The following is a 24,735-nucleotide window of genomic DNA, read 5'->3' on the forward strand; positions in this document are numbered from 1 at the left end:
TCTCCTAAAACAATTGAGTGCACATGTTTGTTTGTGATGTGAGCTGTTAGAATTATCATGTAGATTTCAGTTTTTGGATTTTTTTTTTTCTCTCTCATTTGGTAAATGCCCTCAGCCTTCCTCATAGAGAGGAATTGACCCCAACCTGAATGCCCATGTTTGAACCTGGTCTTCAAAAGACCTTCCTCTTTTAGACAAAGGGGGTGATGCCAATTAAGCTATAGTTCATTGGTGGAGGAATGAACTGCCCTAGAATCATCACAAGGCAGATATCAGAGATTGGCTTATCTCTCTGAAAATAAAATCTTCAGACTATTTTAGATAAAATTTCTTGAAATTTTAAACTAGCAAGTAAGCATTGCATTGATCTAAAAAAATGATCTAAAATCCAATAGCATGGATGATTCATGACTGATAGTTGGTTTCTAAGAGTAAGTTTTGACAGTTTAATAAACTATAGCTGGCAGGTATTGAATTGACTTAGCTGACAAATTGCAGCTTGTTCAGTAAAACTATAATTTCTTTAGTACATGAATCAGGAAAATTCAAACTTCTTCTGGTCTAGGATGATAGTTAACACATAGCAGCCCATGCTTAATATAATTGTTGCTCTTCCTCAATTCCTTAAAGAATTGGAGCTTATGTTACTGATGAAAGCTTCTATGTGGTCTAAGTGCTCTTGGGCATATTACCTTATTTTGTTGCTTTGACTTTCGGTTCATTAGTTTGGTGCCATATAAAATAACTGATTCTTATTCACTTGAGATAGTGCTTCTGTGGGTGGAATCAACCATGCTTGCAACTTTTAAAGTCACCACCAAAAACAATTACCTGTCTTTTTTTAAATCTGTTTACGTGTTCGCAATAAGTTCTGCTACCTTGACACTAACCAGATTTCATTCTCATAGATAGATATCTAACTTTGCCAAGAGCACATTTGTGTTTTGTGTGGGTGTGTGTAAAGAAAAAAGAAGCTTAGACTTTTCTTCTTTTTTTCTTTCATCTTTCGAAATTTTTCTTCATTTTTGTGGAACCAAAAGTAGGCTGAACTAAGATCTCCTATATATATATATATATATATATATATATATGGTTCAGGAGGTTGACTCTCCATATGGTTCAACATATGCTTCAGGAGGTTGACTCTCCTGGCCAGGTGCTTAGTCCAGAGCCTTAATCTAGGACATCTATGGAGTGCAGGCTCTATGAGTATCTTGGGTCAGACTTAGCTGGCTCTAATGGTTTCATGGTTTAGAGTGCTCAATATAGCTTCATTTGGCTTTCCAAATCATCTACTTAGAAGCAGGTTAAGCTTGCGGCTGGTGATGATAATAAAACTCATTCACATCTAAGACCAATTTTTGTGGAGCATTATCATGAATTAACACACAGACAAATATTATTGCACCATTGACTGAGCTGCTAAGCCTTCCAACTTAGTTGTGTACAAGGCCTGCTGCCTAATAATGATGGTTATGTTGATTTGTTTTTGGTAGGAAGGCCTGAACACATTATATTCCACTCAATTGTTTTTGGTTTTGAGACTAGATCATTGTGGTAATCAAATACTTTTAATTTTCATCTAGTCTATGGAATTTAGTTAATCCCTCCATTTTTACCCACTTGAATAAGCTGTACCAACTACCAAGTAGACTGGAATAAACTTTAACATTGACTGTTATTGCTGTTTGCTCTAAAGTAACATTGAAGCTTTTGAATCTTTGGTAGGGGCTATATAATCGAGTCAAGTCTTGTTTTTATTGGTAAATATTGAGAAAAATAATTAAGCTGACTTTTTTGAAACTTGAACTTTCTCGATCAGGGTATGAAGAATCTTTTTTTAAAGCAGTTAGACCCTTGTCATATCATATTGTTATTTTCAATATTGGAGAATATGAAGTCATGCACCCTCTTGAATATGTTTCAAATTTACAAACGCTGGAGCATGTGATCATGTGAGGAGTTTGTTGCTGCGTAATTGTATATGTGATCAATCGGTGATTTTCAACATTAAGCCAATATCAAAACAAGTCAAATTTGTGAAACTTTGACTTAAGTAATTATCTTACAAACTAAATCTATCATAACGAGTAAAACGCCCACAAGGTAGAAAACCGTTATCAGATTACAGCTCTATTAGTTATAAGTATTAAAAATTGTAGTTTACCAAAAAAAAAAAAATTGTAGAGCATGCATCATAAATTGAAATCATATAATGAGTAAAACGCACACAAAGTAGAAAACGAATATCATATTACGGTTTTTTTTTTTTAATATTATGATTACATTTTTTTATAACATGTTATATAAGAATAAACTCCTAGTTGACAAAATAATTCACAGGGCTTTCTATATATATATATATATATATATATATATATCAAACATGTGACATTGTACTTCAACAAGAATGATTGAGTCATGGAAATAAATTTTTTACTACCAAAAAAATATAGGAGAGAATGGTATATCACTTACCAAGTACTTATGTGACTGTCTTAAAAACATGACCAAGAATACGATAGAATACATAGTGTTTCAGATATATGTATCCTCCTTTTTACATGAGAGCGAGTCCTACAGTTGTAAAATCTTATATGAGTATAAAAATACATACATCTGAAACACCTAATACTACCTAATACAGTTTTGTTTTCCCTTGGAAGTGGATGACAAAAGCATGACCTATTCACTTTTTGAATTACTGTAATACTTAATTTTCACTAAACAGAAAGAAAGATCCACGAAATTTCTTACACAATGCCTTTCACCACAGACTGCAATAATGAGCTTTGACGTACCATGTCAATCATCCATATAATAAAAAAATAAAATAAAAAATAAAAAAACCAAGTTCAATGACCCCACTAAAATTTATTAGTTTCTTTGGGCTGAATTGGCAAGCACAGATTAAGTTGAAGTACTAATTTGGCCTAATCAACATTGGTGTGGTCTTCTGCAATTGGTCTCAGTTTTTTAAATAGTAAAACACAAAAGACATTGCATGTACTACCTTTAGTGTACTACTATTTCAATTTGACAATGTCTCTTTCATTCATTGGTAGGGACAGACTGCATAGCCCAGTTGAGAATACACGCATGAAAATGAACTTTTCAAAATACGCGGTATTCTTTTCCCAAGTTGCTAAAAAATTTGCGGATGGATTTCATTGTCCACATCCTCTTTTTGATACTTGCACATTAGGCCATTACCAAACAACTAAGAAAAGATGGCAAAAAAAAAAAAAAACCTGTTTTTTTTTTGTAGCTTATTTTTGGGACTTAATCACTAGCTTTGACTATACTTCTGCTAACATAAGCCTGGTTTTTTGTTCCATATTCCAACTTCCAACTATTAGCTTTTAGTATTTCTCCGATCACTTTCACTTTAACTATGGTTATGGGTTTTAGTTAGTTAAAATCTTTAATGGTTGAATAAAAAATTTGGAGTTCAATTTTTGTCTATACCAAAAATCAATCAGTATCTTGATCTGATAATAAAGAGCACAATTATCAGAAACAAATGTCATAAATTTAAACTCTATCTAAAAAAAAACCTACGGTTAGCTAGTGAGTTTCAGTTAACTCAACTGATTAAATCTATGATGGTTAAATAAGGTATATTTCAAAAGAAATTTATGTAAAGTTTCAAGTTATAACTTTTTTAATTAAATTAAATTATATAGTCGTATTGATGAATGCAATTTAAATAGTCTTTTTTAATTAAATTAAATTATAGGGTTGTATTGATGAATGCAATTTAAATAATACTATTATCTTTCTCAAAGACCATTAAACCCAACCATATAACTTATTGATTAATATAAATATATAGTTGAATTTAATTGTAAATATATAACATTTAAGAAATTGTATCTAAATTTTGTCTGATTTAATGTTAGTAGTAACAATATTAATATTACGTTAAGTCCTATCTTATTTTAAAATTCGTTTTTCATTATTTCTATTATAAATCATCAAATAACAATGGCCCAAAATCCTTTATATTTAAAAGCTTATATGATGATTTAATTTTTTTTAATTTCTTGATTAATCAGAGAAGATGAGTAAGAAGGAAAGAGAAACTACTTCGAGGGTAGTTAGTCTCTAAGAATTGGGGAAGGGTTAAGAATAGTAATTTGGATAATTTTCTCTTTGGTTCTTTTATTCCTTTGTAAATCCATATATGCAAGATATGAGTTACACACTCATTGCCCAATAACTAACTAACTGTTACCAGTTACTAACCCTATCTATTACCAGTAACTAACTAATCATTATATGATACAACGGCTAAGATGCAATAAATTGAACCAACAGTACAACTATGCATGCTATACAGACTCCTAAGATTCCCTTCCCTTTAAAACACGTTGCTCGCAAGGTGAGGGAATTGTTGTTAAAGAGTATGTAAGTCCTCCCGGGTGGCATCTTCTTGTGGACCATCTTGCCATTGAGTGAGAAGTTGAGTAATAGTTTTGTTAAGTGCAAATTTAACCATGTGTACACAGGGGCTCCACCCTGAGTTGAAAAAAAAAATTATTATATATAAATTTAAAAAATTTATGATTTTTTTAATCCTTAAAAAAATATTTGTGACCATCCTAAATTTTTTTTAGATCCAACATAATTAAATTTTGGGCAAAATTTGGTGTGAAACTTGATTGTAAACTAGGACTATAACTCTACTCAATAAATCTTTTTTTATTATATGTGAATTTTGACAAATTCACAAATAGATTACATTTTCTTCTTATATCCTCCACACTTGCAAAATTTCAAGAAGATAAAAAATTAATAGCTATGTTATCAATCCAAACTTTAAATTTCGAGTTTTTGTAATCTAAAATTATACATAAAAAATAAATTTATGGATCAGAAGTAAATAACATACAATTAACATGAAATTTGACATGCGTTTTAAGAATATAAAAAACATACAATTCAATAATTAGATTTTCATACAGAAAAAAAAAAAAAAAACAATTAGATATTCAAAATATGTGGTCATGGTAATTTATTTAATGAGAGTTGTAACTTTAGGGTACAATTAAGTTTGTAGCCAAACTTTGTTCTTGAACTTTAGTCCATTTAACAATATATTAGGTTCTTACAAACAAAAAGAAAAATTCCAAGGAATTTTTTATCTAAAAAATTTTTTGATAGAGATGTAACTTACAACATTGGTAATGAGACTATCATGAAAAAATCTCAAAATTAAAAAATTTGTAGAAAGAAATTGTAGAAAGACTTTATGTATTTGTGTGTGTGCGCTTTTTTTTTTTTTTCTTTTCTTTTCTTCTTTTTTTGGATCAATATATGAAGTTCTCTTTTAATTAAATTTTGTGTAATTTAAGTTTCTTAATGACCATCTTGAAAAATATTTCTGGAGCCACCATTGCATGTGTATATAAACTTTTAGATACCTTCCTTTTGCAAGCTGATTTTTAAAGGTGAGTTTACTCATGGATTTGTATCATTTATTATTAGAGCCAACCATCACATCGAGTAATTGGACCTAGCTCATTGAGTATGGGATCACAAATGAGTTGCGGCTTTGTGTTCAAATCTTGGAGGGCGACTTAGAGGTTGGATTAAAATAAATTGCTAAGTCATTGAATATCTGATAGGTGAGTGAGGCTACCAAAAAAATTAAAAAAACTACCATCAGGTTAGTGTCGATAGAGTGAGCCAAAGTGGACGTCGACTGCGAAACATGATAATATGTTATGATCCAAGTATCCCACATGGATTAAGTGCAAGCTTAACCGTGTGTATATAAGCTCTTAGGCACTTTCCTCTTGCAAATTGATTTTCTAGGGTGAGTTCTACCCTTGAGTTTGTATCAAACTTGTCAATATGAAAATCTAAACTCATTTTATTTTTCATGCTAATTTCACGAGTTTTAGTATTTTTGGATAGAATAGGTATCTGTGTTTAATTTGTGATTAACACAATTAGAAGCAAATTCAAACTGGTTTTATAAAATGAATGCATAATAGTCAAGCACATTTAATTTCTTTTTTTAAAAATTCAATTTGACAATCTTTAGTGTTTTTGGATAGACTAGCTATGTGTGTTTAATTTGTGCTTAACACAGTTAGAACTTAGATGCCAATTCAAACTGGTTTTACAAAATGAAAGCATAATAGTCAATCACATTTAATTCTTTTTCTTTTTCTTTTTCTTTTTCTTTTATTTCAATTTTGAATACTCGAATTTCGAAAAAAACAAGGACTCTTATTATCATAATAAATAAGGTGTTTGATCTCAGTTTGTAATCAATTAAATTATATTCAAGATGGCTTGTACAAAAACAAACAAAACAAAAGTCAACAAAACTTTTTTTTTTTTTTTTTTGAGAATCAAAACTCAACAACTTTGATTGAAGCAAGTAAAACCTTCAACAACCAAAAAAAAAAAAAAAAGCGTTTTTTTGCTCTTTTATTATAGATTGATAAACATTCCTCTTCCTCGTACTAAAACAAATAACCCTCCCTCCTCCACGTGTACTCTCTTTGCTAACATGCGCTGGTCCCCTGTTCCGCGCCAGTTAGTGCTCCACCTTTGAAGGTTTCAACCGTAATGGCAATTGGCAGTTGGCTTCTCACAAAGAAAAAAAAAATAGAGAGAGAAAGAGAGAAAGAAAGAAAAAACACTTTGTTTAGAGAGAGAAATTGACAACCCATACCCATCTTTATTTGCTTGCCTCCTCATCCTCTACCAGCTCTTTCATATCTTACTTTTGATCTCTCTCACACAAATCCATAAATATCCTCTCTCTCTCTCTCTCTCTGGGGTAGTTGGCTTTGATTTTTCATCTATCCTAATCCAACATATAAACTCTTGGGTTTTCTTAGTTGACCCTTTTTTTTTTCTTTTCTTTTTTTCTTCTTCCTTCTCTTTCAAAAAGTTCCAACCTTTTTTCTCTAAATTCTCTAAAAACTTTAGCTTTTTTTATATTCTTTGTTCTCCTACATACCCTTCTTCTCTCTTTCTGTGTAAAGTTTTCAATTTCATCCCTTCCTCTCAATTTAACTTATCAATAAAATCTTGGGTTTTCTTTGTAGACCCTTTTTTCTCTTTCCTCTTCCTGTATCTATAAAGCTGGGTTTTTTGGTTGATTTGTTTCAATTTCTCAAATACCCATTTCTTCTTTGACCTCCTTCTGTCTGATTTTTTTGGAAATTGATCAGCTTTTTCATTCCTCACCCACTTTCTAAAAAAAGTTCAAGTTGGTAGCTACCCTTTTCATCTCTAACCTTGTTGAAGCAGGAGATGATGATGATGACAATGGAGGGAATGATGGATAAGGGTGTGTTGGATGATATAATAAGGAGGCTATTGGAAGGGAAAGGAGGGAAACAGGTGCAGCTATCTGAGGGGGAGATCCGTCAACTCTGTGTCAACGCCAGGCAAATCTTCCTCTCACAGCCTAATCTTCTCGAGATTCATGCCCCGGTTCGCATATGCGGTCAGCTCTCTTGTAACCTTTTTGTTGATCATGATGATGATGTTCATGATGTTGTTGAATTATGTAATTAAAGGATGATTTGTGATTATATGTTTTTTTCTTTTTTGGTGGATGATTCTAAGAATGATGTGGGTTTATCATAATTTGAATGAACATATCAATTTTTCATAGAAAAATCTTATATCAGAGATAATTTGTATACCATGTTAATATCAAGGTTTGGCAGTCTTGTGCCCTTTTGAGGTGGTGTTTGGCAATAGAAATTCTAATTGTGAAGGGATTGTGGATTTATAGGTGAGTTGCAAGGATTATTGTGTTGTGTTTGTTTCTGTTTTTGAGGATTAGCCTATTGGTTCAATATTTGTGTTTGATTATTCTGCTATTAGAATTGTGTACACAACTTGCCATTTGATGTGGATTATTACCTCACAGCTCATTTTTTATGAACTGGAGGGAAGAATTCATAGACAAAATGCAACCAAATAGCATGCACTTGGTGTTACTTAACATTTATCTATCTTGCTCCCCCTGGTCCTAATATTGCAGGCCTTTTACAGGTGACATACATGGGCAATACCTAGACCTACTACGGCTTTTTGAATATGGTGGCTACCCTCCTACTGCAAATTACCTCTTTCTTGGGGATTATGTTGATAGAGGCAAGCAAAGTTTGGAGACAATATGTTTGCTTCTGGCATACAAAATAAGACATCCTGACAGAGTCTACATGTTGAGAGGAAACCATGAAGACGCAAAGATAAATCGGATTTATGGGTTTTATGACGAGTGTAAACGGAGGTTTAATGTTAGGCTATGGAAAATATTTACCGACTGCTTCAACTGTTTGCCTGTGGCTGCACTCATTGATGACAAGATACTTTGTATGCACGGGGGACTGTCTCCAGAGTTGCAAAATTTGGATCAAATAAAGCAGATTTCAAGGCCTACTGATGTACCAGATAGTGGTCTCCTCTGTGATCTGCTATGGTCTGATCCTGATCCAAATGTTGAGGGATGGGCAGAGAGTGATCGAGGTGTTTCATGTACCTTTGGACCTGATAAGGTCGCTGAGTTCTTGGACAAGAACGACCTTGATCTCATTTGCAGAGGTCATCAGGTAAGACAGTTTTATTTTGAGCAAGCCCTAACCTACAGTCAGTAAAAGCCTTCTTTTCTTAAATTTTTTTTTTTTTTCATATAACTTCTTGAAGGAAATCCCTCTAAGTTTAGCAGTAGGATCCTACCCACTAGAATTTAGCCAAAAGGATGCCACATTTAAATAGAATATGGATATTATGGTTTTGAAACAGCCATCCTACTTTAAACCAGAGAAACCCTTAAGAGCATCTGTCACCTGGAAAATTGAAAAAATTATGTACCATAGTAACATCACATTGTTTGATTCTTTTTCTACTGTTGAATCATTTTATTTAATAGTAATTTTTATTTCTTTCTATCAAATATGAGATTCATTTATAATACAGATATTGCAAGAAGTGAAAAATTTAGCCGCCATTCCAAAGGTCCTAGTGTTATCAAACAAATGTGACAGAATAGGTTGCAGTTTATGGTTGGTAGTTAGTAACTTAGTATCTCTACGCATCCTTTTGCATAATAGTAATGCTATGGATATAACATTTTTTACTACTTGTTAAGATGGTAAGTTATTGATTTTCACGTTGATACACTATTGATACTACTTTATTGTGTATCGTTAACAACTTATCACTTCAACAGTTGTGAAAAAAGTTGTGTATACTTATGTTTGCAAAATGAATTTTGGCCATCATTTACAAAATCTACTGCTAGGAGACTGACCTTCATTCAACGTTCCATATTAAGACTTTTTAAAATTTATTGCAGGTGGTGGAGGATGGATATGAGTTTTTCGCTAAACGAAGATTGGTCACAATATTTTCAGCTCCAAACTATGGTGGAGAGTTTGATAATGCAGGTGCTCTATTGAGTGTTGATGAATCTTTAGTGTGTTCTTTTGAGATATTGAAACCAAGGGATGCTAGAGCATCAGCAAGTGGGTCTAGTACAATGGTGAAACTTAAAAAGGTAAATGCACATTTTTATACTTCATACCTTTTTTCTATTTTGCTAATATTGAAACATATTGAAGCCATAGGATACTAAATCATCAGCATGTTGGATGTCAATGATTTTTGTTCCTTTTTTTTCTCTTTTTTCCCCCCCACAACTGAACTATGCACCTAAAGGTTCTGATCTATTTTTCTTGTCTTTGCACAGCCACCTAAAATTGGAACCATCTGATTATTTGGAGATTTCTTCTGTTCAAATAGGAGGCACAGCAAGTGATAAAGCAAGCTCACTTCGTGTTAGGGTTTGAATTATGTGTTAGTAGACAGGTTTGGCGAAGAAGAAGCATTGCCGTTGTTATATTCGATCTTGCTGATAATATGATTACACAGGAGATTTTAAAAGAATTGTAAATTGACGACCAGACTCTCTTCTGTGCAGAAGCAGAGATTTTTGCTTTAAAACACCTTTTCATCACTGTATTTGCATGTGAGTGTGCAATTTGGGAGTATTGATTAAGAATCGCCTGCCTTGGTTTTTGTTGCACACGTTTGTACATCTAGAACCATTTGTGGTTTGTTCAATTGTTCAAGAGGCTCCTTATTGGTCAAAAACCTGTTAAAATAGTTAAATTACATGTATGAATTCCAATTGAACTTTTGACTTGGATTCCTCATTGAACAACTGAAGATTGTGCTCCTTTTGTAATGACTGAAAGCAGTTAGATGAACAATTCAAACATGAATTTTCTCATGGAACATGTGAATATTGTGCCGCATTGAAATGACTGGAAGCAATTCATTTCAATGAAGCAATTAGATGAACAATTCAAATAACAGGAAACGAGTAAAATTATCACAATATACCAGGCATTGCCTCAATAAGCACAGAACTTTTGACTTGAATTTCTCATTGAACATCTGAAGATTGTGCTCCTTTTGTAATGACTGAAAGCAATTGGATGAACAATTCAAACTTGGATTTTCTTGTGGAACTTTTTGTTGTTGTGCTGCTTTGAAATTGTTGAGGAGGAAATTGATGCCTCTGAATAATGTTGGGAAACCAAACCGAGACTCAACTATGGGTTTTTGAGATGATACTCATAAGCTTTCGGTGTGATGACAAGCCTATTCAAGCAAGGAAACAAAAGGTTGCATTTAACAAATCAGCAACAAAAGCCCAATAAAAAAAAATATATACTTTACAATACTTAATTAATACATTAGTGGTCCTGTTCTAATAGTCCAAGGGAAATAAATTCTCTAACGGTAAGGGTAATGTTTCACTTAAGTCCAAAGAGATAAATTGGACAACAATAGGGGTAAAATTACACTATCCAGCAATCAATAATTAGATAAATTTAAGCAAATTTTAGGTCCTTATGTGTCTCATTTAAGAGAAATTTATTGTGCTTTCAACCATTATTAGATTAATGTGAAGGAAGAGTTCGATCATTATGAATACATCATATCGTTCTACAGTAAAATAAAAAGTAAACATCAAAGGTTCCATAGGAAAAAGAAAAGGAGGATTAATTGGCATGGTGTGAAGGGAGAGAAAGATCCCCAGCTCAATGTAGCAAATATTTAGCTAAAATTTTGGTGAGTGTGTGTTTATAAGGCATGGACGAGCGAAATGAGGTTTGTTTTTTGAGTGAGTGGTATGGGAGAGATGCTGAGACTGAAGTCTTTTATGAGTAATGGGCTGTTTGTGACTCACTAGAAGACATTTATGAGTCGTGGTAGTGTAAGGGGGGAGAAGAATATCTGGACTAGATGGGTGTAGGTTAAAGGTGATGGATGGTGAGCTAGAAGAAAGTTGAACCACTAGTTCAGAGTCTCAGAGGGGTGGCTAAGTTGGTTTTTTGGTTAGTTTGTTTGTGCTTTTATAATGGAGTTTTTAGAGAAGCATTTATTGACAAGGGTCCAAAAAACATATGACCACTCAAAGGTGATGAATCAAAGTCAAGCTTTCCTGAGATTTTTGATCAGAAGTAGGAAAATCCATTTTAGGGGTTGTTTTGCTTTTTTAGGTAATGATGGGATTTTAGAGCGTTTTGCATTAAATGCCAAGATTCTTGGGGCTGAGCTTGATTATTGTGATTTGAAGCGTGTATTAAGAACGAATCCTAATGCTACAACTGAGATTCGGACCCCTGAGAAGTAAGATTTAACACCCTAAGCCAGGTATTAAGTTCTAGTCTACTTCAGGGAGTTCCGCTAGAGATCCCTTTATGCCCTCCAAATCACATTTTCTCAAATTTTCCCCTTTAGGATTCATGGGCTTGGCACATGAATCACGTCTTGAACATTTTTAGTATTTTTAACATCAATTTGTTGGAGTTTGAATAATTTGGTTTTAGCTCCCCTTCCACTGGCTTTTTTGGGTAATGATGGGATTTTGGAGCGTTTTGCATTAAATGCCAGCATTCTTGGGGCTAAGCTTGATTATTGTGATCTGAAGCGTGTATCAAGAGCGAATCTTAATGCTGCAACTGAGATTCAAACCCTTAAGAAGTAAGATTTAACACCCCAAGCCAAGTGTTAAGTTCTAGTTTACTTCAGGGAGTTCCACTAGAGATCCCTTTATGCCCTCCAAACCACATTTTCCCAATTTTTCCCCTTAGGATTCATGGGCTTGGCACATGAATCACGTCTTGAATATTTTTAGTATTTTTAACATCAATTTGTTGGAGTTTGAATAATTTGGTTTCAGTTCCACTTCCTCTGGAGGTGCAGTCTTGAGGAAGATGATAGAGTTCCATCATTCTTTAGACTCCAGCTGATATGACAGCCCTTGGGCACTGTTCACGTCAGGTAGAGAGTGACAGAAAACTGATGGGACAACCTTTAGTCTATTCTCAAAAGTTTGGTTCCCTTGTATGAGTCCTTAGTTGCTCTTTTTGGTTAGGAATGAACAAGGGTTGTTCTCCTTTGCCTCCTGTTGGTGTTTTTTGCTTGGGCTTGCTCTCATGGGCTGGGTTGTGTGCACATATTGCCATGGGTTTTCATTCCTCATGGACTTTTATTAGTAAATATTTTTGGGTTTTTCATAAATACTTGCAATGGGCCTTTGGGCAATTTGTTGTAATGTTTGAAACAATAGAACAAGTTTCAAAATACTTTTGTAAATAATATTTACTTTGACAAATTCTATGTTGCAAATAATGTTCATGGTTTCTAATAATTGCATCATAACTTAAATGATGATCTTGTGGGTTTGAATATTTACCATGAGTGTTGAAGGTGTATATTATGGATGTCGTGATGCAAATGATGTCCATGTATTTCACGGGTTTATAATACAAGAACATAATCCTCAAGATAGCTCTCAATGAGTTTCTTCATAAGATGATTGCCATGGTCCTTTTTTTTTTTTTTTTTTTTTTGCCACGGTAACATTTTAACATGATATTTTTTTCTTTGCCAAGTGTTGATAATCTTGGGCTCTTTTTTTTTTTTGATAAAGTAGTGCCAATGAAAATTGGGCTTTGATGTTGCCAATAAGAATTGGGTTTTGATATTGCCAATGAGAATTGGGTTTTGATGTTGCCAATAAAAATTGGGCTTTAATATTGCCAATGAGAATTAGGCTTTAATGTTGCCAATGAGAATTGGGTTTTGATGTTGCCAATGAGAATTGGGCTTTGGATGAATGAATTGCCATGGGTTTAAATCATGGGCTTTGATTATGGATTTGAATTCCATTAATAAAATTGTTTTGCCATGGACTTGAATCATGGGCTTTTCAAATATTGTCAAGTATAAGTATTCTTGGACTTTAAATATAATAGGGTGTGTGTATTTGAAAGTAAATAGGTGGTATTTAAATAAAATTAGGTGTAATAATTATTAAAAAAAAAAAAAAAGTACCTTAACAGAAATGACTGGAAGCAATTAGATGAACAATTCTAATAAAAGGAAACAGGTAATTATCAAAATATACCAGGCATTGCCTCAATAAGCACAGAGCAGAAATGATTTAGTAACTTTTTTAATCTCGGCCTCAGCCACAGGCAGAGCAAAAAGAGTCTTGTGCCTATCAAACTCACGAGTCATGACTCCCTTGCTTAAAGGCTCTACAATTATCCACAAAAGAGTGTACCTATGCCCCTCTAGATAGCCTTCCAAGAGATGGCTCCTACTTAATGGCTTAAAGGAAATATTGTTGGATACTTGGATCCTCTTCCGGAGGACCAATGTCAATGGTAGGTCTGTTCCCAAGTCTTGTGCACTAAACTGTGGAGACAGAACGATACCCATCACTTCCACAAGCACAAGAGAGGCATGAGTTTGAAAGTTGGGAAAAAATAGCTGAAGAGGCCTTTAATCCGTGGACGACTTAATAGTTGGCAACATTATCCTGCTCTAATTTCCATGGAAACAGCATTGCCATTAGACGAAGATAAGAGTAATTGCATCAGTTGATGCAAAGTGGTGCAAAATGGAAAAAGAGACTAATTTTACACATTTTGAGCAAAAAAAAAAAACACCCACATCAGTGGGTGTAATGGGTGTAAACTTGTGCATAAATGCACAATTGCTATAGTAACTGTGCAAATATGCATAGTTACTATAGCATGTGCATTTAATATCTTAATAATTTTTTCTCTCTCCTCTTTTTACTAGACTCTCACCTCCCTCTCTTTTTCTCATTTCATCAAAGACTCTCTTAGGTGCACAGCTCTCTCTTTCTCTCATCTCATCAATCTTTCTTCCTCTAGCTTCCGCCGATCGCCATCGCCATGCCATCGCCACCACTCTCTCTTTCTTCCTCTTTCTTCCTTTGTTTCTCGTTGTTTTCGGGTTGAATGGGGTTGATCAATGGATTTTGGGTTGAATGGGGTTGAATGTCTCTCGCCATCGCCACCGCATGCCTTTGTTTCTCGTTGTTGCACAATGGGAGGTCGAAGGCGTCAATCTTGTTGCTCTGGGTGAGGCGTCGATCTTGATAAGTGGGTTTTAATCCATTTTTTTATTCTTCTGGATTTGTTTTTTTAGTTTTTTGGTTGAGCTTGAGGTTGCCATGATAGTGATTGTGGATGTGGGTCTGTGGGTTTGTTTTTTTACTAGTTTTTTTTTTTTTTTTTGTTGGATGCTGGTGTCGATCTTGTTGCACAATGGGAGGCCGGAGGCGTCAATCTTGAGAGAGATGGTGGCTGATGATGGTGGCTGTGTGGGTTGTATTAGGTCTGTGAGAGAGATAACAGTGTTAAAGAAGTAAATATTTTATTTGAATAAATGTGTATAATAGACTAACTGATGTGGGTATTTTGTAAAAATTTGAGTGTAAAATAGAAAAAGTAGGTTTTAGATGTGCAAAATGAAATTTTTTTTGCATCAACTGACGAGATGCCATTAGATGAAGATAGGGTAAATTCTATTGGGCTATACCAGAATTCCTCAAATGATTCTTAATACAACCCTCGGAATAACAACAGGTGGCTTCTGCCCCAATAGAAACTAACACTATGTATGGTACTATGTAAGTTAATAAAAGAAAGGATTGGGAAAATAATAAAGAAATAGAATAGCTTTAGGATCTTATCCTTCCAATGTCTGTCTTTAGAGGTTTATAAATAAAGGCATAAAAAAGAAATAAACATATAATTTTACTCTTATTATATTCTTTACCTTTAATTAATTAATTTATTTACTTGACCTTTTATTTATATTCATATAAAATAGAAGCAAAGCATAATTTCCCCTCAAATAATTAAGGGAATGATGTGCTTCACACAAATTGAACTGAACAGTGAAGACATATATAGGAATGGAACAGAATGACCCATTTCCTCCAATGCCATTCCACGTCTTTCCCATTATTTTGTCTTTCCGTGATATTATGGAAGGAAGAGTAAGAGGGATAACCAAAAAATCATTTTCTAAACAAGAGCCAAGGATGTTAAACATCTAAAGTAAATCAATCTTCAAAACCAAGGCATAATCTACCTTTCAGAAGAGCAAATAAAAATAACAAAAAATATTCACTTATAACATTATAAGTTGAAACAAAAAAGATGAAGACTCACATGTTATTTGTCCAAAAACTATTTATGTTCACATACAAAAAGAGTCATCTTCTACTTCCTTTCCTACTTCCATGGTTACTAGACAATTTCTGGTCATTGATCTTGCCTTCTAGTTTCCTTGCAGTGCGTTGAATAGCCGCAAGCTTCTGGCGCTGGCTATGGCTCTTCCTTTTGCTGCATGGTCATTAACAGTAATAAGTAAAAGATCAATGCTCTTCTAACAACAGTGAAGTGCTATTTATAAGCCCTTATCACAATTTCTTATTGAAGGGATGATATGAACAAATTAAACGAGCAGAATTACTTGGGGAAAAAAATTCGCTGTTTTATGTACTATACATTACAGTTTAATGCCATCTCAAAGCATAAAATATTAGAAGGAAAACAACAAACAAACAAACAAACAAAACCAACTATTGATCTTAGCATCATCCCTTCACTGCAATCTTTTTTCTGTTACTTTTTAAAAGTGCAATTTTTTCTATTATTACTGGTAATGGTCTTGAACCCAACTTCACCCTCCACCCTGCTCTTACGTTCTAGGGGAGGAGAAGCCATTCAAACTAGAGCTAATTGGCTTCATCCTTCACTGCAACTTTTTAATAAAAAAAGGGGCTTAGGTAAAAGAACAAGACATGAAGAGGAGTTACCATAATTAACAAAAAGTGATATAAAAAGCTTGGGGAAGAAACCAGCGACCTCAAAAAATTCAGCACATTCTACCTATAAAAAACACTCAGCACATTCTAAAGAATATTGTAATAAAAAACTTATCTCAGACGAGAAAGAGAGTGCTCTGACCTCATATACAATAATCCTGCTGTAAGAACCATCCCTCCCACTGCCCAAGAAACTCTTTCATTAAATGGCATTTCTCTCATCCATTGCAGGAAATCTTCGAATACCCCCAAAGTCTGAGCTTTATGGGGCACCTCAGAATGTGAAGCCCTCCATGAGTCAGCAACAGAATCTAGACTGGCTTTACCACCATAGCAAGATGATTCTTCCGTTCCAGTGTACATTTTGTCAGATGGGTTAACAGCAAAACCTGCAGCATGGCATAGTGCTGTGCCATTTGATACCCATTCCAAAGCCCTACCACAGACAAAGTCATTTACACCACATGGTGCTAGAACCTGGCAGGTAAAACTTTATCAGGACATGCTTTTGTTCACGCATTCACAAGTAATAAAATTTAAATGCAAATTTTTATGTTACACAAAAAAATTCCCCGTACCCCTGGAACATTAAAAGGGGATGGCAAAGCACAATAGCTTAATATACCCAAGCCAGGAGCCCTCAACTCCTGTTGGATATAGGTAGCATTATCACATTAAGCATTCTTGGCGCCTAAACAAGTCTCAGTTCAAACAGAAGTCCAAAACTTTAAAATGTGAACACTGTAAGTTTATCAGATTGCTATATAGAAGTGAGAAGATCTTCTAGTTTTAGGTGGACAAATCAAGCACAATCTCATACCATCCAGAAACTTTTTTTGATAAGTAACACCCCAATTGAACCTTTAATCGTGATCTTTTGATATATTTTCAGTGTAGAAGTGAAAGAGTTATCCGCACACCTGTGTCTTTGCATCCATGGAGAAGTAAGCATTAGAGCAAGCCTTATAGACTTTGTCACAAAAAGAGCCACATATCAGAGGAGGTCCAGGCTGAACACCAACACGTGGATCACAGATCGAACATTCCAATAATTCCCATAAGTCCAAGCAATCTTGGCTGGCTTCTCCTGTTGAAGCCAGCCTCCTAACTGATAGAAGCGCAGGATGTGTCTGGGCTACATCACAGCAAGTCTTTTTGCGAAACACCCTACAAAGGGTCAAATCTTTTGTTCCCTTACTTACCTTTTTGGGAGGTTTTCCTTCAGATGAGAAACGTGGAAAGCGACCACCTTGGGAGACACACACTCCATCAGGTTTACCTACGATGAAATAGAATTAATGAATTTTCAATAATTTAATTACATTTTTGTTTTTTTTCAGAATTAAAAAACTTCAACTTCTTTCTTTCCTTTTCTTTTTGTATAAATATTATTAAAAAACTTTAACTTCAAAAGGACAAAAGTTAGTCTGTCTAACAGAAGCTCTAACTCGAAATCATTTAAGATGAATTCCCTAAAGTTATAGACCCCATTTCACCAGAGTGATTAGGTCAATAACTAATACTTCAAGAATAAATAATAAATTAAATCCAAAATTTGACCCCAGCAGCACTCAGATCCCATGCTTATCTGCAAAAAATTATTACACCCACACCAACAGAATACAAGATAAAGTAGAAAAACAAAGAGATGAAAGGTCAAGGCCACTTCCATTGCTGCTCATTTAAGAGAAACCAATAATACTAAAAGGGCAGCCCAACACACATATCTAGGCCAATTTGTAGGCCTGCAATGAAGTCAAACTGATCACCATAGACATACGGCTTTTTTTCTTTTTTTTTTTTTTTTTTTTTTTTTTTTTTTAAGTTAATAGATATTTTCATTAATAAAAAAGTACATCATGTTCACAATGATGAACAGATTGTACTTGAAAAAAAAATCACAGAGAAACAGAAACAGATTGCAGGAAATCAAATACGGAAATACATTGCATAAAACCCCAAATACGAGACCACCCAAACAATGTCCCAACTAGCAACACCATAGACATACCACTTATGTCAACTTTAACCACAAGTGTGCCTCTTCAAGGGTTGTTAACCTAATGCCACTTAAGCCCACAGTCAATTTCCACAAACAGAGCAGAAGACAAAGTTGCTCCCACTAGTTGCTAGATAGATTGCACCTATCATAAGGTTATGTGGACAAGAAAAAGAGGTGTGATCCCAACGTGGTGGAAGCAAGCCTGTGTGTGTGTTTATCTGTTTGCTCACTGGCACGCATGTGCCACATAAAGATTGAAGAAAGAAGGTTGAAGTTTCGTAAAGCAAGACAAAGGAATCTAAAAGTAAAACTATATATGCACAAACAAACACACTTGCTTTAGCAGTTGCCACAAAAAACAAGCTTTTGACATCTAAACTTGTCTAGATTTCTTTACCTAAGGAAATGAATCCAAAAAGAAAAATAATCATTCACAACAGCAACCGGTGTTGCTAAAACAAAATGAAACTGAAACATGAATCCAGAACTTGAAACAAAATTACAACCTCAGCAAACATTCACATAACAAATTACCACCTCTATCCGATATAGTGAATTTTCTGAAAACATATCCTACAAGGCTACAACTAAAAAGCAACATCTGCAAGATTCTAACTAATATACGGGAAAATATGCTTTCTTTGAAAGCATAATGCCACAAAAACGGTTTCCATCTCGTTACAATTTTATTCCTCAACCAACACTATTTTATAGACCCCAATTGTGACCCTCAAATTCTTCCTAATTTATCACCAAACAGAACATAATCCTCAACTGACCCTAATTACACAATAACTAGCCTTAGCTAATACAACATAAAAACACAACATTTTACTATTTATGCCAATTCTTTTCTTTTCTTCCTAAAATTCTCTCCACTACCAACCATTAGTAAAGTTAACTTACACCAAAAATGACAACATATTCTAAACTAACCATCCCTAATTTTCAATACCCATCAGAGAATAAAAAAAATTAAAACTTACCCAAATCCATAAAACATTAAACCCCACAACAACAACAACAACAACAAACAGGGATAACTTTTTAGATATTGATGCTCCTATAAATGTAAGTTTTAATACCCAAATGGAAATTAAAGAAAATGGTTTTATCAAGAATCAGAAAACTGCAAATCTTCCCATAAAAAAAAAAAAAAAAAAAAAAAAAAAAAAAAAAAACAGAGAGAACTGCAAATCTTTACAAGGTAGAGTCCTAAACAAAGAGAGAGAAAGCTTACCAAATGAAAAGGAGAGGAGAAGATTGAAAAACAGAAGCAATATGAGAAACCCAGAATCCATTTTCTTCGTACTTTTCCTCTGGCACTGAACTGAGGGACTTTTGCTATATTTCCATGGTGACCAAGACTGGCTGACTCTGGAGATTCGGTTTTGGTGGCCCGATTTCCCAATATTTCGGATTATAAATACGGGTTAAACCCGGTTTGGATTAACTAAGGGCCTCGACCATGTAATCCATTATACAAAATTCAGCCCATGTTATCTAGGAAAGCCCTTTTAGTTTAAGTACTTTTTTCTTTTCTTTTTTGAAAAAAATCATATATAATACATGAAATATTATATTTATATAATATCTCATAAATAATATATTGTATACAAAATTTGGGTCTTAAAATTTGTGATTGTGCAAAGTGAGTAAACTTCATTAAATATTTTAGTAAATTATATAATTCACCAATAATTTCAAATTAAACCATTCATTTTAAAAAAATTTAATTCAAGCCATAAAATCTTTAATCTTTTTAATTCACATTTTCAATAAGTTATTTTTAATTGTAAATAAGTGCACATAAATTGTGATTAAACTTCACAAAATTTGTGAAAATTTAATATATGAAATATTATATTCTCATATATTATATATTGTATATAAAATTTGTGGTTAGCAAGTGACTAAGGGTGTTTGGTAGACTGTAATAGGTAATATAATGTAATAGTTATTTCTATGGTTTATTCATTCTTTAATTTGGTCATGTTTTTATTATAGGAAATAGTCATTTATTATGTATAGTTATTCTTCAAAATGAGAAATAATTATTCTTTTCTAAAAGGATTATAATAGCTATTACTTAGTAGGTGCAATAATTTCTAAAATCAATATATTTCAAAATAAAATTGTGGGGCCCAAATGATTTACGGGCCAGGCCCATCTACCTGGTGAAAATCCGAAGGCCCAAGCCGAGGAGGGCTATGGCCCAAGCTCGACAAAATAGCCTGTGGATATCGCCGAGGACGGCTCAGTCCTCGGCAGACCCAAAGTCCCCCCCCTGAAGGAAGGGTAAAAACGGTATAGGACCGAAATCAGGACGAAAGATCTAAAATATCCAGGGAAAGCTGCTCTCACTGCCATTCAATGCTCTGAACCTGACAGAGCCGCAGTCTTTGGCTTTTACAACCACCCCCAACGACTTTGAATATGGGCTGATGGGACAAGTATCAATTTTGGAAAGATTGACCCTATACGTGGGCGAAGGACAGTGGACGCAGGCGAGTATAAAAGGAAAAATAAGTAACCTAAAGAAAGGGGTTGGGAAAAATGGCCAAAAACCAGAGCCTCCCAGCCCACCTCCAGGAGAAAGACTCCAGGGGTGTAGGAAAACTTAAGCTGGTACGAACACCGCGAAAAACCCACCGCCTATCAATCAAGGCCTAGCCTTCCAAACCCACGCTCTACAAATGATGTTGTTAGGGGCCTTTTCACGTGCGAACCCGACACTGTTACGGTCTGCCACGAATCGCGTCCTTACAATTGGCGCCGTCTGTGGGGAAGGCTTGTGTGTTGGTATAGGAAGTGGGTCGATAGAGTTTCTTCGTTATATCTAACCGTTGGTTATAGAGTTCTAGTACAAAGTTCTGTTACGGACTACGTTTCTTGACTAGGGGCTTGGTTGAGGAGCTAACTCCCTTAAAGCCAAGGTCCCCCATAAAGAGCAAACTAGGCACGTGGTAACGTTAACCGTATGGATAAACTCTAGGGGCTTGGCTGATGAGCTAACTCCCCTAGAGCCAAGACCCCGCATAAAGAGAAAACTAGGTTTTGGACAGAACCAAGGCATTGCATGGTCTACGGACTCAAGCCTATGGGGAAACCAACTACCTGGATGTGGAAAACTAGGTTTTAGACAGAACCAAGGCATTGCATGGTCTACGGACTCAAGCCTATGGGGAAACCAACTACCTGGATGTGGAAAACTAGGTTTTGGACAGAACCAAGGCATTGCATGGTCTACGGACTCAAGCCTATGGGGAAACCAACTACCTGGATGTGGAAAACTAGGTTTTGGACAGAACCAAGGCATTGCATGGTCTACGGACTCAAGCCTCTGGAGAAACCAACTACCTGGATGTGGAAAACTAGGTTTTGGACAGAACCAAGGCATTGCATGGTCTACGGACTCAAGCCTCTGGGAAACCAACTACCTGGATGTGGAAAACTAGGTTTTGGACAGAACCAAGGCATTGCATGTCCTCGGACTCAAGCCTCTGGGGAAACCAACTACTTGGGACTCAAGCCTCTGGGGAAACCAACTACCTGGATGTGGAAAACTAGGTTTTGGACAGAACCAAGGCATTGCATAGTCCTTGGACTCAAGCCTCTGGGGAAACCGACTACCTAGATGAGGAAAACTAGGTTTTGGATAGAACCAAGGCATTGCATAGTCCTCGGACTCAAGCCTCTGGGGAAACCAACTACCTGGATGGGGAACCAACTATTTTAAAAAAAAAACTATGGCACATAAACCTCAAAATTCATCCGAAGAGAGCTCCGCGTTAACAGATGGGTTAATACCTTGATTGCGCGGATTCCTCGGTCCACCCTCTGATCCCCCAATATCAAAGGGGTTGATGCGATACGGCGTAACATATTATCCAGAAGCATAACCAAAGCCCCTCGCTACTCGGCTACCCTCTCGGATGAATTACTTAGAGTTTGTCGTACTCGGACATCGCTCTTGCATGCATCGCGTAGCACTCAGCCGTTATCCCGGTTAGTTCCAAGAGTTTAATTTATTTGATGACTAACCTTGTTATGTTTGATAATATTTGTAAGTCTAAACTAGTAGGAATCTGTGTTAAGGCCTTTCTCTGCCTAGAATATCATTAAGGGCAAACTCATATTTAATATTCATGCATAAAGTAGTGGTTACGGAGAAGAAAGATATGTATAGAGAAATAAACACATATTTTATTAAGACAAAGGAACAGTACAGTGTACAATGGAAAGCTGAAACAAAGCCTACGTCGAAGCTAACTACGTAAGTAACGAAGAATACAAGAGAGTAAAGATAAAGCCGATGAGGCAGTTCAGAGGAGAGGTTGGCTACTGCCTCGAGACCTTATTCCCCCTCCATGCTTTTGCACGCCCATAACTCAGGCAACAAAAGAACCCAACTTAGGGCCTGCACCGGTATAGAAAAGGTGCAGAAAACCTGACCTCAGGCTAACACCATCTACAGAAAAGGTGCAGGGAGCCGGAAGTTGGGAAGCCCCCGCAAAAATTTGCCTACTACAAGGCAGACGGCGCTGATGGCGGAAATTCCTTTTTCTGACATACCAAAAAACTGGCATGACCAGAACCTGCTTCGGATTTTGACTAAAAGAAGGAGAAATACCATCTTCCTCCTGTCAAGGCGGAGGACTGGCTTGAATCTGTGCCATCCTTGTCCATACCATATCACCTTGAGGATTCGGTGCCTCTGAAGCACGCGGAGACCTTTCATCCCTATCCAAGCCTCAAACATCTTGCTTTGGGGCAATGGCACTAGAAAGAGAGATCGCGGATATGGAAGAAATATAGTTCTGAAGGGAACGGGAGAGTTCATGTGCAAGTGAAGTGATCCCCTATCCCATTTATACCCAGAAGTAAACCGATGGCATTTAATTCGCGCAGCGTCCCAAGGAACGCTACAGACAAAATGTCTCTGGCTCGATTTCCAACGTCGTCTGCAACCCTGAGGATAAAGGAGTCTCGAGAGGGTGCACCTCGAACACTGGGACGCCAAAAGGTACCGCGTGATCAAAGGTTATGGAAACACCTCTTAATTTGTGGGCCCAGTAAATTCGCGGCCCAGGCCCGTTCAGCATATGGGCCCAGGGACAGAACCAAGGCCTTGTATGGTCCTCGGACCCAAGCCTGTGGGGAAACCAAGTACAAAAAATTATAAAAATTATAAGTTTTGGACAGAACCAAGGCCTTGTATGGTCCTCGGACCCAAGCCTATGGGGAAACCAAGTACAAAAAATTATAAAAATTACAAGTTTTGGACAGAACCAAGGCCTTGTATGGTCCTCGGACCCAAGCCTATGGGGAAACCAAGTACAAAAAATTATAAAAATTACAAGTTTTGGACAGAACCAAGGCCTTGTATGGTCCTCGGACCCAAGCCTATGGGGAAACCAAGTACAAAAAATTATAAAAATTACAAGTTTTGGACAGAACCAAGGCCTTGTATGGTCCTCGGACCCAAGCCAATGGGGAAACCAAATACTTGGATAAGAAAAGGTTTGAATCCCGTAAGATGGGTTACTTGGTAAAAATGTCAGGTCACTTCATCCACGGCTTAAACACCATAAAAGGTTAAGGCCAATAAAGGTGTAAGGAAGGGGGTGGAAAGCCCCAGCACTTAGTCATATAAAAAGGCCGCTCATTTGGTGGGTGTTATATCTTCAAATGGTTATTCCTTACATGACATCAAGCCTTCGTTTCTCTCCTCGGCTAGCATGGGGTAAGTATTACTCTTCACTGATCGGCCTTATTATGTCAAGCATTTCTATTAAAGTTATGGCGACGTCTTTTTATTATCAAATCTTTTGGTCTTAGCCGTCATTGATTTAGATGCTATATTAATATGCCGAGCAGCGTTTGTAGATCCAAAAGAAAAAAAAGCATAGAGACAAAACATGCGAAATAAAATAACAACGATTTTTATTAATACGAAAAATTATTACAATGTACAAAGAAGGGCTCGAACGAGCCTATACAAAATGCGAACTGCCTAAGCGATAGTTACATCCGTAGTACAGATAACTAAACTCCCAGGCGTCTTCTAAACTCGTTTTCAAAGTCTCTCCAATCTTTGCCTCGATACTGCTCATATAATGATAAGAACCTTCTCTTGGGAAGAAATGGCGGAGAAGGAAATAGTAAGGAAGAAATCAATGAAGAAGATGGAGGAGATGAATGAAGAAGATGGAGGACATGAGTAAAGAAGGAGGAGAAGAAGAGAGAAGAGATGAAAAGAAAGAAAAAGGAGCAAAAGAGGAAGAAGTGAAAGCACCAGGATGGAACTGGTGCTGGGAAGACTAAGAAAGGGAGATGGAGAATAGCCCCAGTGAAGGAAGAGAGGAAGAAGTAGAGACGCTTAGTCCCTGCCTCAATCCTAACTCCCAACACACTGGAGCCATACTAGGTATGCTCATAGGAGAGCGGTTGGTACTGATGATGGGTGTTCTCGACTCAGTCACGCCGAAAGTTTGACGTGACGAGTCCCTGCTTCGGATTT

The 24,735-nt window shown here is 35.8% G+C and overlaps 2 protein-coding genes across 2 annotated transcripts; one reads left to right on the top strand and one right to left on the bottom strand.

Annotated features, from left to right (window-relative positions):
• Positions 1-6,614: 6,614 nt before the first annotated feature.
• On the top strand, positions 6,615-10,269 carry LOC115980122 (serine/threonine-protein phosphatase PP1). The gene is made up of 4 exons (XM_031102401.1): positions 6,615-7,474; positions 8,032-8,591; positions 9,338-9,538; positions 9,731-10,269. Exons 1-4 carry the CDS (start codon positions 7,279-7,281, stop codon positions 9,752-9,754), a joined length of 981 nt encoding a protein of 326 aa, XP_030958261.1. The 5' UTR covers positions 6,615-7,278; the 3' UTR covers positions 9,755-10,269.
• A 5,169-nt stretch (positions 10,270-15,438) lies between these two features.
• LOC115982837 lies at positions 15,439-19,618 on the bottom strand. Its single transcript, XM_031105556.1, has 4 exons — positions 19,453-19,618; positions 17,131-17,489; positions 16,353-16,687; positions 15,439-15,725 (listed from the first exon to the last, which is right to left on the bottom strand). Exons 1-4 carry the CDS (start codon positions 19,511-19,513, stop codon positions 15,596-15,598), a joined length of 885 nt encoding a protein of 294 aa, XP_030961416.1. The 5' UTR covers positions 19,514-19,618; the 3' UTR covers positions 15,439-15,595.
• Positions 19,619-24,735: the final 5,117 nt, after the last annotated feature.

This window comes from Quercus lobata, chromosome 3, assembly GCF_001633185.2.
Source record: "Quercus lobata isolate SW786 chromosome 3, ValleyOak3.0 Primary Assembly, whole genome shotgun sequence".
In the NCBI taxonomy this organism is placed as follows: domain Eukaryota; kingdom Viridiplantae; phylum Streptophyta; class Magnoliopsida; order Fagales; family Fagaceae; genus Quercus; species Quercus lobata.